This window comes from Sorex fumeus, unplaced genomic scaffold (assembly GCF_029834395.1).
Source record: "Sorex fumeus unplaced genomic scaffold, SorFum_2.1 ptg000048l, whole genome shotgun sequence".
Classification (NCBI taxonomy): domain Eukaryota; kingdom Metazoa; phylum Chordata; class Mammalia; order Eulipotyphla; family Soricidae; genus Sorex; species Sorex fumeus.
In genome coordinates this window covers 9,476,392-9,491,831 of record NW_026606105.1, presented here as the reverse complement: position 1 = coordinate 9,491,831, position 15,440 = coordinate 9,476,392, and the positions used below count along the sequence as shown (strand labels likewise).

General features: G+C 46.8%; 1 protein-coding gene across 9 annotated transcripts in view; it reads right to left on the bottom strand.

The window, feature by feature from the left end:
- DGKI (diacylglycerol kinase iota) overlaps positions 1–15,180 on the bottom strand; it is a 512,024-nt gene extending 496,844 nt beyond the window's left edge. For 5 of the 9 annotated variants that reach the window (XM_056123871.1, XM_056123872.1, XM_056123876.1 and 2 more), the window contains exon 1: positions 14,774–15,154. In XM_056123871.1, the coding sequence (XP_055979846.1) occupies positions 14,774–15,021 (248 nt within the window). In that variant the 5' untranslated portion in view covers positions 15,022–15,154. Of the gene's footprint in view, positions 1–14,773 lie in introns of all 9 variants that reach the window. The other 4 variants (XM_056123879.1, XM_056123870.1, XM_056123875.1 and 1 more) reach the window with 1 other exon arrangement.
- Between the last annotated feature and the right edge of the window lie 260 nt (positions 15,181–15,440).

The window sequence follows — 15,440 nt, the reverse complement described above, 5'->3', positions numbered from 1 at the left end:
TAGAGAGTAGAAATGAGCCTGAATCCTGACTCCATTGACAAATAGTTCAATGACTTTGGGTTGATTTTGTTAGCCTTGTTTTGTTTTAGTTTTTGGATTTTGGGCCATCCACCCAGCAATGTTCAAGGGTTACACTCAGGAATTACTCCTGGCAGTGCTCAGGGAACCATATGGGATGCTGGGAATCGAGCCCCAGTTGGCCATGGGTAAAACAATCACAATATTCACCGTACTATCACTCTGGGCCAATAGTTCCAATGACTTTGAAGCCAGTGATAATCCCGAGGTGAGAATCACCTTCCTCATCTATAAAAATAACTAATCATTTCATTATGACCATTAAATGAACAACAACAACAAAAAAAGGCAGTCTCCAATTCACACTAAATAGTCCTTAAATTACTTTAGTTTCATGTTCCTATAAAATAATTGTCCAACAATTAGACCTGCCCACTAGCATCCTCTCTCCTTAAAGTAACCAAAAACTCCAGGCACAGAAGATTTTCACCAATAGAGGTTACCATTTATCAAAGACATTTAATAATTTAGGGGGTTTGCTATATGTTTTGCTTGTGGTTACAGGCAACAGAAATTAACCTTCATTAACTGCAACAAAATGGAAGCTTATTGGGAAGATGCTGGATAGTTTATAACTCAGTAGAAAGACTGGTGATCTGTGCTAGCAAGAGAAAGGAGTCAGGGAAGAGGAAACTGGTCCTACCAGAACCCTGTAGCCAGCACAAATATAACAGCCCTTTCAGCGTCCAAGTCAAGCTAAGTCTAAGGCTTCCGCCTGCACTCAGATGATTTCAGGGTGCAAAGAGGAAGCTTATGCAGCTTCCAGAGCCTCCCCTGGCTTCCCTGGTGGAGAGCCAGACTCCTTGATGGATAGTTCCTCGGTCCTGCACACAAGTGGGGAAAAGCTAACTCTGAAAAGAAAAAGAGGGTATCTGGACAGACCTTTCCTGGGATTCTGCACCAAAGAGCGCTGACACGCCCTGGCAAGGGACTTCACCTGCCACACAAATACTCTCTGCAGCCCTGAGGTGTTGCTTCAAGAACCTGTGCCTCAGTTTCCTCCTCTGTAAGTAGGAACAGCACCTTAGCTCATAAAGCGGTTGCAAGAATTAACTGTCTACATGTAAAGGCCTTAACACAGTTCGTGGCGCTTAAAGTAAGGTGTCATAAAAGGAATAATTGTAGGATTACTGTGAATAATGCTGAGGACTGCACTGAGCATAGCCCAGTTTGACTTTTTCTGAGCAACATGAAAGATCCAGCTTCTCTGGTGGCTTCAGGGAAAAACAAAGCTGATTATTTCAGTCATCTCCTTCCCAGCCTTTCTTGACTTGATTTCCCTATGCAGATAATGGGATCTTAGCACACCAGAGCTGCTTCAGCAAAGCTGTTTTGAGTCACTGTAAAAAACACACAAAAAAATATCTGAAAGGCACTAATTGCTGGAGAGATGCTAAAAACAGGCATGCTAATGAACCCAACGCCACCGTGGGAATAACCATTCCCCATTTGTGGATTCATCCACGTATTATTTCTTTCAAACATTACTTTTCATTCCTGGAAGAGATACTTTACTCTAAGTGGGAAGGCAATAAGGCAATTTACTGGAAGTTAAAGACTAGCTTCCAAGCATCCCAACTGGTCCAGGAAAGAGGTATTTTCTCTCAAATGGCCTGGGGAGGGAAGGGGGGAGTGGTAGGGGGCCATGTTTTGTACAGTATCTTAGAAAACAGCACAATTGTTGCTCCCTTAACAACTCAAGAAGCGAATCTCTTAAGAAAATCACTTTGTCCAGATACACATAGGTCTCACAACAGTTTGTGTGTTGCCTAGAACAGAGATGGCAGAAATGTCTTGAAAGCCAGGCCACAAGCTTCCACACATGGCTCAAACCTCTCTCCAAACAGATGAGTGCAATCAGAAAAATACATCACCCAACAAATTTGTCATGTGACATCTACCCCTTTACCCACATAACATATATAAACCTACAATACAGGTCTTCTGCACGTATACCTTTGTGCCTGAGAAAAATGAACTCCATCACTTATGCTTGCTACATACAATCTTTCACCTCCCATTTCTAAGAGCTTTAAGTTGCCAATAAGATCTCATTGCAATGAAATTTTAGTCCCAGTCCAACTCCATGGCTGCAATCAAAATTTGCAGCCGCATTATGTTTTTAAAAACTCAGGATTCTCAATTATCCAGAGTACACCACTGGAATATCATCAGTTAAAGTCAAAGGTGGCCTTGACAACCTACCTATTGGGCAGTTGTACTTTCTGGAATAAAGTCCCAAATCCTTAACATTGTAAGATGCCCCTTCTCTGCTATTTACTCTGAGCTGAAGAACACGGGAGATGATCAACTATGTTGCACGTTTCTCCACAGACTCAACAAATGTGTCAAGGCAGCTATTTCTTCCCCTAAAATCAGTAAGCCCTGAAAGCATATGCTATATGGAAATGCGAAATGCAGTTGCTGTAAAAAATGAAATGCTATTTTTGGAATACCTATGTCATTACTTGAACCGAATCTCCTTTACAATGAAATGGTTGCTGCTTAGCAACTAATGCAAAGGAAGAGCCTGAATATTTCTTTTCCCCCACGCCCCTACTAGGAGGAGAATGAAGCGTATGCCGTCACACTTGTGGTTTCTTATTCCGATGTCTCTCAAAGAGCAAGAGAATAACAATGAGCCCGTCCTCCCTGATGGTGGATATGGACTGGGCACACAGGCTGGTAGATGGCCGGTTCTTCCTATGTCCATTGTGATTAACTGAGGTAAATTCAAGCGAATCAAATGAATGAAGGCAAAAGCTGCCAACTTCAATGCTAAGCATGTAAAGGACATGTCAGATGCAAACAGGAGCCAGAGTCTGACAGTCCCCTTCACAAGTCTGTAGCTTCGGGGAAAGCACTTAGTTACTATGCGTGTTTGAAGGTCACTGAAAACAACACTGAGCTTCCTACCTGTTGCCAGGATGGCTGCACAGCTTACATTAGGTGAGAGCAGTTTATAAATGGCAAATCCCCCAGAGCTCCACGTCCATTTTCGTTGTAAGTACCTAAATTTAGCCCGTATTAACAGCTTAAGAAATATCCAGAAATGTGTCTCTTTTTTTTTTTAAAAAAAAAAGCCCTTTAGAGTTTATTATAATTCCACATTGGCTCATAGAAAGCTCTGTTTTAAATCTTTAAATAGCGCTCATGTTTATTTTTGAGCTAGAGATTTATTTCGCTAAGAAATTCTGAAGATGTTCTTCAAATGTGAAAAAATGACTCAGGTTTTTGCAATGGTCCTTTGGAATTTTCTGGGTGTCTCTAGCTGCACACATGAATATATTTATGAATTCCGAAGGATGCTGTTATGGAAAACTGTACCGCCTGCAGATGTCCTCTGGTTAAAGGTAGAAGAGTCAACTCTTCCAAGACTATTTTAAAAAGAATTTCGATGGTGCTGACCATTTCCTTGTGCCACTTCAATGACATAAAGCACACACACGTTATCCTAACATTTTTCACTGGACCCCCAAGTCACTGGGCCCTTAATGAGCTCTCTTTGCCTCGCACTCTGATTACAATAAATCACAAGAGTTTGTGCTAAAGGTAGAATTTGAAGGGGCAAGCACCAGGCTGTAATCCATGCAAATTGTATCCTGGCTCCAGGAAAATGGATTTAGTCCCTCACACATGTAATGGAAAATTCATAGTTTTAAAAAGAACGACCACAGAAAACTCGGTCTTGTCCTTTTTATAACTCTCAGTAGCACAAAGCTAATCAGAGCAGAGTCTATGCTTGGACAAGGAAGAAATGCTTATTCTCTGCCATAGGACTTTGCCGGCATCTTTCTCTCTGTCCTATGTTAGGCCTGCTGGGACCTCCAAGATGAAAAACACCAGTCGCTCAAGAAACTTTGTTCCAATAAACTACTAGATAGGAAAAATATGATGATCTACACATAGAAACTGGGAGCTGATGCTGGAAGAGGCAGGACAAAACTGCTCTCAGGAAGCAATAAACAGACCCAGGCCTGCCACTTTACTCTGCCCCTTGACCAGAGTTAGCTCAGGCATGACACAGAATCTAAGCCTCCATCAGCATCCTCATCTGTAAAATGGGGACAAGAAAACTTAATGGAGGCTCAAAAAGATAGAGTACACATTTAGCAGCTCTTAGCATTGATCCAATCAGTAATTAATAATAATCAATAGTCACAAATAGGCAAGTAAATTAACATTTGCTGTCTCTCTAATTTTGGTTTTGTTTTGAGAGTCTCTGGTTTACAATACCGCTAATAACAGTTTCCCACATACATAATTCCAACACCACCCCCATCCGCAGTGTACCCACCTCCCTCCCCAAGGGCTCCAAAGACCCTCCCTTTCCACCTACCCCCCACCCAGAAATTCAACTGGGGGAACCAGTGCTCCCAACTGAGCTGCCTCGGGCCCTTTATTGCTCCCTTGCAGTGTATCTTTAAATCCTAGACATGAGAGAGAGAGCACTAAAGTCTGATTCGGAACCTCTTTCCTTTCTCTTTAACTTGACACATTTTTGGAAGACTGTAAGTGGCCTTTGTGGCCAGGGGAACTGTGTAGGAGACCACTGGGACAGATAAGTACAGAGGCAGCTGCTACTCCATGGCTTGAGGAGACAGCGGCCCTCTGGGGTACCCTGCTCTAATCCTGCTCCACAGCTTCTGGGTTCCAGGGGGTTTTTTTCCATGACTTAATTTCAGGTGCTAAGGACAAAGCTTCCAATGGAGAGAAACAGAAATCCACTACAGCCTTGTCTTTGCATGCACAGAGGCCGACGGAGAATGAAGAAACTCTGTCAACCCAAGCGCCTTTCTGGAAAACCTCTACAGGAAATGATCTCTGACCATAATGGGAAGAGTCCTTCTCAGGCCAAAGAGAGACCTGAAAGATCCAGAAGTTCACCCTAAAGCGATAGAGGGATTCTGCTTCCACATAAGCTTATAGAAGACTCTTCACATTTTTTGTCTTCAAACAAATTGCTTTCATGTTTTTAAGAATATTTTTCCCAGGACCAGAGAGATAGTATAGCAGGTGGGGCCTTGCATGAGGCCTCACTCAGGTTTGATCCGCAGCATCCCACCTGGTCCCCTGAGCCCATCAGGACTGGTTTCTGAGTGCAGAGCCAGGAATGACTCCCGAGCATTGCCAGGTGTGAACTAAAAAACAAAATGAAAAATCAAAAAATATTTATATGCATTTTTCCCATAGTCCAAGCTTCCTCTCATATACAAAAGAATGACTTGTGTTTACGTTTCTCTGGAGTTTATTTTCCAGCTTTTTCCTGAAAGTCTACGAAGGATACAAAAACAACTAAAAGAACTCACCTTTGCTTTTCAGAAGGAAAACAAAATCAAATTTGCCGTATGAATATTTTACTCACAGTCCGAACCAGCTTAATTTGTTTAACAAACACTTAAGATTCATCTACAATTAAGAAATAAATTATATTCTTTGACCTGCTTGAGATAACTGAGAGGCTATCCCCGAAAGGTGAGCCTTCCATTCCTGGAGTGGTCCCGGACCAACAGCATCTGGGAAGGTTCTTGTCTCTGATGGCTGGGACACAGCCATGGCTACTGTGTGTGCGGCTGCAGCCAGCCTCATTAAGCCAGGCCAGTGCAGAAAGTATCTCTGCCTTGGAAGTGACAACCCTACTTCGGGAGCCTTTGTCTTCATCTGCTTCTCTCTGCCCTGCCCTGTGCTCTGGTGTCCTGCTTCCAGGCGGCGTTCTGTGGGTGTGGGCAGCTGTGCCCTGAGCACCCAGAACATTCTCAGTAAGAGGGAATGGTTATCCTCATAAACTGTGAAAGGGAAAGTACGTATCTGCTACCTTAATGAAAGTTAAAGCCTATCAATCAAATTTCCTGACGACTTATTTATCTCATTTTCATATTATCTGAATAATTTTATTACTAGCTGCCAATTTTACTCAGGTTCAATATTTTGAAGAATAAATGAAGCTGTTCCCTCTCAGAAGTGTGGCTTTCACAACTCTAGTGAAAACACCCAATGCAATTAGGTGGTGATAGGGAGCACTGTATTAGTCGAGTATCAGTCGAGTAAAGAAGGTACTGCTAGCTTCCTATCCTTACCAACCAACAGATGGGCACACACATTTGTTAACTGGACCAGGGCCACGCAGCATACAGAAGTGAAAAACTAGACCTGGTGGGACCAGTGTCAGAGCTCTTCACCACCACTCTGCTCTGTCTCTGGTGACTGAAGACTGGAAACGACAAAATTTGACTTCAGTTTAATTGTGGTTTTAAGCTTGAGCTATCTTCACATCCATCCAATAAAAATCAGCGTATTAACAGTGCAGGTGAGGGGCCAGAAAGATAATACAGCAAGTAGGGTGTTTGCCTTCTATCCCAGCACCTCTATGTTCCCCCGTGCCCACCGGGAGTGATCTCTGAGCACTGAGCCAGGAGTCAGCCCGGAGCACTACTGGTGTGGCCCCAAAAACAACCACAGAAAACAAACAAAACATAATAAAAATAGTGCAGCTCAATTCAGACTGTTTCTTAGCAAAGCATTGTTCTGGAATCTGACCATCTAAAGGCACCCCTCCATATGAACAGAACACATGGAGTTTAGACGAAAGAACTACAGAAGTCCCTGTCTAAAAAAATCAATTCCATTGCAAACAAACAAACAGGGTCTCTCTGTTCCAAAAACTTCATAAAACCTCAGGGCTAAGTGAAGAAGCATTAAAACTCATCTCCGAAGACACCTTTCCCCAAGTCACTCCAGGTACACACACACACACACACACACACACACACACACACACACACACGATTTTCCCTGGCATAACTAGGCAGCACTCATGTCACCGTTCATGGAAGACTGTTGAGAAACACACCAGCCATTCTTCAAGTGCTTGATGTATTATGTGAATAAAAAATACCTGGCATTTTGTTGACTTTTTTATTAAGCATGCTAAAAAAAGAAAAAAAGACTCAGGCTCACTAAGTCAACTCAGGAATTCCTAAAATAACTTTCCACCAAGTGAGTCAGGTGATTTGGACAAAGAAAAATGAGTGAAGTAAAAGCGAGGCTCTAGGACTCAGTCACCGTGGGAGGGCTGGGGAGACCCCCCCAGGAATGCTGGGCCGCTACCTTTCTGAACTTCAAAATCCTAATTGCAGAAGGAAAACATCAACCGAAAATTTCCTGAGGAGAAAATCAATGATGCCCCTTGGAAAGGGGATGAGACAGACAGAACGAGAGCCCAAGAGCTAATTAGTGCTACTCAGAAAGCAAATTAAGGCTTTTTCTTTGACAAGCTGCAAATAGCTGGTTAAGTAAAAGCCTCTGCCACCCTCTCCAGCCTCCCACAGCTGGCTAAAAAGCTGATGCAGGTACTCAGACAGGAAGTTGTAACCAGAAGCAGTCCTGGGCCATCGGACCAAGTGTAACTGAGGAAAACTCAGATCTTCCTCATGGGAAAAGGGAAACGCGGCAATGGAGTTGGGCAGGGAATGCCTAACAGTTGCCATTTGTTTAAAGAAGGCAATTAAATGCACCCGTCCAATCAATATTTATCCAACACCTACTAAGCACTAAGCACAGGATTCAAAGATTTGAGTGATAATGATAAGGTGCAATTTTTGTCTTCGGAGTAAACAACTTAGAGTTATAAAAATTAACTCTCTGCCAGGCAGGCTGCTGCATCCTTCACGTAAGGTAATTAATTTATTTACAAGCTACATGTGACGTATTCAATATGCCAAAAAATAGTAACAACAAGTCTCACAATAGAGACGTTACTGGTGCTCGCTCGAGCAAATCGATGAATAATGGGAGGACAGTGCTACAGTGCTACCTTCTCATCACTGGCCTCTAAGGAAGGAGTGACTATGATCCCATTTCAGAGATGAGTTTGCTGAGCAGCACAGGGTTACAGAATGGCCAGTCAGAAGGTGTCTGGGTCAAGCCCCAGACTATTTTCCACAACTGTAGCACTACAGCACTGTTCTCCCACTTTTCATCGATTTGTTTGAGCAGGCACCAGTAACATCTCCATGTGATACTTGTTTTTGGCATATCGAATACGCCACGGGGAGCTTGCCAGGCTCTGCCATGCAGGCGGGATACTTCCGGTAGCTTGCCAGGCTCTCCAAGAGGGACGGAGGAATCAAACCCAGGTCAGCTGCATGCAAGGTAAACCCACTGTGCTATCGCTCCACAACTAGAAACTGCAAAGCAATCCTCTTCGCAAACACTATGGGAAGACAGAAGACAGGGATAGACCAGCCATCTGTCATGGAAAGCAGACATGTCAGAGCTCTGTGTGAAGGAGTTTATCTGGTGAAAAATGTCCAAGGAGGCAAATCATGGGAACACTAGGTTCAAATAAGCATAATTTGGTTTTTTACATTCATTTAATCTTCCCTCCATTGCACCGGCTATGCCTTGCAAAGAGAAGGCGTTTGCCTTGCACGCAGCCAACATGGCCGACCCGAGTTCGATTCCTCCGCCCCTCTCGGAGAGCCCGGCAAGCTACCGAGAGTATCTCGCCCGCACGGCAGAGCCTGGCAAGCTCCCCGTGACGTATTCGATATGCCAGACACAGTAACAACATGTCCCAAGCAGTTCAAAGAATTCCAACAGTTCAAGCCGTCCCATGGCAGTTCAAACAACTGGAAATTAGTCCATTGTTCTGATTATTTCCACTAGTGAATTTTCAGAAGGAAAAGGAAAGGAGTCTGGTAGCATAGTTCTTCTGGTGATTTTTGGTTCTCAGGTTTGGTTTGGGTATGTCAGTATATGTCAGTATAGCTCACATGCCGCCATTAATGCAGTAACTCCATCAGAAAACCACCATTCTGAGGGCTGAGAAGAAAATACCGGGATTGGTGTTCCCAGTGAAAACTCATGCAATGAAGCAAATGTCACAGGCCAGTATGTGGGAACTGTCCTTGCTGAAGCTTCAGGACAGGCTTCACTGGACCCATGCCAAGCACCCCTCAGTCTGCCAAGGGAATGTGTGCCCTAAACCCCAACCCAGAAAGGCATGGGAAATGCAGCATGTCTGAGCTCTCCCCAAGAAACCTCATTTTCTCCAATTAGAAAATGAAGCTTTGGGGACAGAGAGAGTGTGTGTAGTAGGTAGAGTGCTTGCACATGGTGGAACCATGTTCCATCCCTGCTGCTGGTGTATGGTCCCCAAGCATCGCCAGAAGTGACTCCTGAGCACTGAGCCCAGCTGAGTGTGGCACCTCCCTCCCATCCATGCCCACTCCCCCCTCCCCCTCTCAAAAAAAGAAAGTGAAGCATTGCAAAGAGTTTGCTCTAGTATGATCTAATCTGACTCCGGCGGCAAGGTTGCTATCGCCAAATACAGGACACCAGCAAAGCCCCCTTCAGATTCTCCAAGCCCTGAGACCACATGGCCCAGTCTGGTTCCTCTCTGGGGAAAGTCAAGTCTCTAAGTAATCAATTGGAGCAGAATCAATCCCCAGCACCGGTTCATGCGTGTCTAGCTGAGGTTATTGGGGTGGGGTAGGGAGTGGTCACTGGGGATGTCTGTAGCCAGCTGGAGCTAAGTCATCACTGAAGAAAGAAACTTGAAGTTAGAACCAAGGATTTTGGTAACTGATCCTAAAATTGATATCTAGCCAATATGTAAAGGAAGACAAAAAAACAAAGAGTGGTTTTCAAAGGAGGATGTTACATATTGATATCAAGGAGAAGAAAAATTCTCAAGACATTATTGGATCCCATGAAAAAAAGCACAATGTCTACGCTCTCTGTATGCTCTTCGTATCATGAGGATGCTTAATGCCATCTCCATCATCCACATGCTCTCTGATCATCATTTTTATAATCATAGAATCCTGCCTTACAGAAAAAAAGCAAATGGAAATTCTATGTTCTTTTTTAAAATTTTATTTTTATGAAGGTATAAAGTATTTAATAATAGAGTTGTTTCAGGCATACAATGTTCCACCACTAATGTCCCCTACCTCCATCAATACCCCTATGTTCCCTCTCTTGGCAAGCATATAACAAATTTATTTCATATTACTGACTCCAACAAAATTTAAAGAAATGGCAAGTAGAATTATCAGGAAATAAATCAATAAAAGTGCATTTGTGATGACTGATTGCTATGTAATTTCAACCTACATAAGTGAAGAAATTCAAATCATTGATATAATATACTGCCTCGTCTCATTTACATCCTACGTTTTCAACTCAGGCTTCTAAAATGTATTGCATTTTGGGGCTGGAGCAATAGCACAGCGGGTAGGACGTTTGCCTTGCATGCGGTCAACCCGGGTTTGATTCCCAGCATCCCATATGACCTCCTGAGCACAGCCAGGGGTAATTCCTGAGTGCAGAGCCAGGAGTAACCCATGCATTGCCGGGTGTGACCCAAAAAGCCAAAAAATATTAAATAAATAAATAAATAAAATGTATTGCATTAAATTGAACTTTGTATTTGGATCTGGTTGTGATCATTGTCATAACTCCCCTGTCATAAACAAAACTTTTCTTGAAATTCTGTGCTAGGAAATACTATGTTCTTATTGTCAACCCAGTGCCCAACCTAACAAGTTCCACCCTTCTTGCTCTTCCATGTCATGCCAAAAACTTAAGGCAGCTCTGCTATTACCACCCTGGTTTGCAATGGGAAAAACAGAAGCGTAGGTTGCAGCTTCTCATGAGCAACGGCAACTGCCCTGGCCTCCTCACAAGCAAAATCTCACTCTCGCCTTGATTCCGCACTGGGCCAGGAGGCACAGACCAGCCAGCAATTCACTGCACCAAGATTCACCTACACATCAGCTGTGTCATTTTTGCTAAAGGGCGTAAAATCTCTAACGAGTGTCTTCAGAGTGCTGGCAGGTGTCATGTAGGTGGTTTTGTTCTCAGCAGCAAAGCCAATGTATTTTTCTGATGATCATGACTTTATATTCATTTTTATGGCTGGGCGAAGAGTAGAGGAGGTCCTGAAAATGATTCAGTCAACGAGACAGGGATCACAGAGGGTGAAGTGGGCAAGAGGTAACAACTAATGGCCTGCGGCCAGTTACAGAAGAGGCGAGAGAACAGCTGCTGGGCATAGCTCTGGAGGCATGCGCTGCAGAGCAGGTCACACCCAGAGTGAAAGTTTAGGGAAAGTCGGTTAGAGCCAGATCAGGGTTTGGATTCTGCCTCCTCCCCAAGCCCAAGCTCTCTGCTTCAGGTTCATTTTCCACAAAATAGAAAGGAACACACACACACACACACACACACACACACACACACACACACACACACACCAGAGGAGTAGCCTGAGCAATAAGTAAGACTACCCAAAAAAAATTTTTAGCGCAGTGTTTTTGGTACAGAAAAGATAATAAACATAAGCTTCCTTCTCATCCCCCTCCCTTGATGTTTCCAAAAGATTTTCTGACTTAAATGGGAATTCTTGAAGTCTTTAAGGGAAAAAAAAAAAACGAAGTTCCTACACATTATATAGTCAACAGCACATAGGTATCTGTTGCAGCACCATAATTTGCAAAGAAAAAGGAAGTAGTAATTTAAACAGAAAAGTACAAGCTCACTTGCACTGCCTTGTAAAACCTCCAGTTTCGCAGTCTGCAGAGACTGCTAGTGCGCTAGGGGAGCAGAATCTCAAATAAAGAAAAAATTCTCATGGGAAAAATGGTTCCCCCAAAAAGAAAGCCAAGAAAGAAAAGATAATGAGGGGAAATCGAGGGGTATAGAAAGGAGTTTATTTTACTTAACAAAGTAAAAGTCAAGCAACATGAATAATCTGCCTCCAGAAATGGTTATTTAAAGGTTTTTTGTAAAGGGCTCTGGTTCCTAAAAAGACAGGAGTCACTGCCTATGCCCACCCACTCCTCACTTATTTTTAAACCCCAGCTTATATGTTTCTTAGCAACAGTAGGAGCAGATGAGACCCCCTACACACACACACGCACACATACACTCTCTCCAAAAGCCCCCTTCTTCTTTCCTATCAAGTGTCATTCCACAAATATCCATGTTCACCCAAAGGTATTTCTGACCTTCCTGCAGATCTCCTCTTTCCCCTCAAGGGATCCCCTTATGCAAGCAACTCTCCTTCATGCCCCAAGCCAACCCTCCACTTCCATGGCATGGATGAGATCTCCCGGGACCCTCTGCAAATAATCCCACCAAGAGTCATCCTCAGGTAATCCCCCAAAGGTGACCTTTACTGAGGAGCCATGGCCTGACTCCGGCCAAAGCAGGCCCCTCCTTCCACACATTCATTGTCCACCTGTGAAGTGGCCAAAACCATCCACCCAAGTTCAAGGTACATAACCATTCAGCATGGCAACTCCTGATGACGATGAATAAGGTGAAGACACCCCCATCTCACAGAGGCAGCTGGAACCACCTTCTTTTTGCTGTTTTTCCTTGACTTTGGGACTACCTGGCCATGTGTAAATGGGCAACGCTTATGAGGTCCAAGATCAATGGTGTAGTCTCAGAGGGAGAAACGAAAAGGGCAACAACCCTCAGCTCTGAGCGTGCCGAGGCACTGCCTGAGAAGCCTGGGAGAAACTCCCGCCCACAGAGTTTGATTTTGTCACTCTGGAATGAGTGGCAGACATTTTTAACCAGCCACCTGAGGTGACGCGGATGCAGGTGGTTCACAGCATTGGACACTGCAAAGCTTTACTGAAGAGGCAATGATGTGACGAAGCAGGACCCACCCCTGTGGAGTGGAAAGCAGACGCAGTATATTCCTCTCTAGAAAAAGTGTCAGGTTTGGGGCTGTGTGTGAGCTCACAGATCCAGGCGATCGTGGTGAGCACGCAACAATTGTAAGCATATAACCCAGAAAACTAGGGTCCCACCCAGGGCTCCTTTAGTACACAGGGCCTCACCCCTGTACTCTCTCCTTTAAAGGAGAGAGGCTCAAAGCAAGAGACCAGTCGACATGATTTCCCTTGCAAACTCTCGCTCAGGAGCTCCTCTCGGAGGAGCCCAGTGAATACCAATGACACCAAAGAGTCTGGCAATGAGCATCTTAAATTCAACCCCCCACCTCCTGCTCACAGAGCCTAAGTCGGGCTGAATTTAAGTCCCTGTTCCCTCGGGCCAGACAGGGCAGCAGAACTAGGAAGTGGGACAATCTGTGTCCTTGCATACCTTCCCAGAGCTTGCCCGCTCTCCAGCATCTCCCTATTTTTAGAAACCAAAACTATAAGGAGAAGAGTTGAGGACTAATCTATGTACGTAAAAGAGCAAGTCAGTGGAAACATCCCTCAATGCAGGGAGAATGAAACACCCATCGGGGCGGTGGGAGCGACCACCTGACCAGGAAGAACCGTCTGGCAGTCGTGAGAGACCCGCCATCAGATGAGGACAGTTTGCCCTAGGCACTGGGACCTTCTGTCCAGGCAGTTCTCCACCGGGACCCCACCCAAGCAGGCGCAGGCTCCCATAAACACAACACCTCCCCTCACAAACCCACACACCCCTGTCATATGCTTTTGCTTACATAACAGCACATGGGGTGACAGGCTTCATATTTTAGATGGCCTTCTGGAGAGACTAATTCAAACGGAGTCAGGTCACAAGAACCCTCACTGCCACCTTATCAAGAAATTCCCCAGCCTCAGTCCATCTCTGTAGTTCTAGGCTGATGGACTACTGAGACTTTTAAAACCAACAAGCAGTAAGGAAAGACAAAGTCTGGACCCTCTCCGATCACTATTCTCGCCTGGGAATTGGGTGGCTGGGGTGGGGAATGAGAGGAAGGGGGAGGTGTGGGGCACCCAGAGCACCTCCTGAATCCCTTCTTTTTCTCATTGGATCTGGATACAAGGTGGGCAATCCTTTCATCCTAATTTGGTAGTTCTCTCTCTCCCGGCATTCACCTCTGACAAACACCCTCTTCCCGAGGATGGAGTGTGGTTCGAACTGCTGCCCAAACCCCTGGCTGCAGGCAGGCGACCCTCGGTCTCCTTTCTGAGCACAAGCAGGAGAAAGGGTGCAAGCACATGCATGAGAACCCTTCTCACAAACTCCGGCTGCGGAGCGTGCAGGCAGCTGCGTATCTATAGCCATGGGCCCATGGGACGCCTCATAGGGGACTCCCCTGCAGGTCCAGCTCGCCTCCGAATTTCTCAGCACAGCGTTTTTCCTTGCTGCCAGCCCGGGGGGGGGGGGGGGGGCCTCAACTAGCAAGTGCAAGTGATGCTGAAGGCTTATCTGGGGGAGCGGATGGCGTGCAGGGAGGGAGGTGGGTATCTGTTAGGCAGTGGTGGCTGGAGAGGACACACGCTCTGGAACAACTTTGAGGACTTCTCTCTCTCTCAAAAAAAAAAAAAAGAGAGAAGAGAAGGAAAAAAGGGTGGCATCTCTGAGTAGGAGCTTCACGCACACGCATGCATTTTTGTTGCTGTTCTGACCTCAGGAGTCGGTCTTCCGTCCTGGTACCGGGGCACCGGACGCACGCAAAGCTACCCTTTGGCAGAGACTGTGTCGCCGGGAAGAGAAGGGAGCAGGAGACGAGGAAGAGGAGAGAAAAAGAGGAAGAGGGAGAGAGGGGGGGAAAAGGAGGAGGAGGAGGAGGAGAGAGAGAGAGAGAGAGAGAGAGAGAGAGAGAGAGAGAGAGAGAGAGAGAGAGAGAGAAGGGAGGGGTGTGCCCAACTCCATGCAAGCAAAGTGGGGCTCCGCGGCGGGCGGCACCTGTCCCCGGGCTACTGCCCGCGCCTACCTGTAAGAGACCTGCTTCCGGAAAGTTAAGTTCCGCAGCTTCTCCTCCAGCGCCTCGTCCTTCTCCTTGGGGCCCGCGGCCCCGGGCTCCTCCAGGGCAGCTGCGCCCCCCGCCGCCGCCGCCGCCGCCGCCGCTGCCCCCGCGCCCCGCGGCTCCGCGCCGCCCTCGGCGCCCAGGCAGCAGCTCCCACCGCCGCCGCCGCCGCCCGTCGCCCCCTTCTCGTCGCCCGCCGGGGAGCTGGGGTTCATGGCGAGCGCTCGGGCGGCCGCGAGCGGAGCCGAGGCGGCGGCGCTGCAGAGGCCGGCGGGGCGGAGGGCGCGGGCGGCGGCCGCCGCGGCGGGAGCGCGAGCAGGTCCGCGCGCCGCTGGCAGGGGCGGCAAATGGCAGCCCCTTCCCGCAGCATCCATCCGCCGCGGCACCGCACCGGGGCATTGTGGGAAACTCCGTGCCTCCACTCCCCCGGCCCGACCAATCAGAGCGCGGCGCCCGCGCGCCCCCGCCCGCGCCCCCGCCCCCCGCCCCCGGCCTTTTCCCAAATCGCCAGCACTAGCCCGGGGCAGAAGCTGGACTCGGCCCGGGGCGGCTGGAGGCAGCGGGCGGCGGCGGGAAAGTCCGACCCCGGGGGAAGCCGACTGGGGGGCGCCCGGAGCGAGCCCGGACGGCTGCG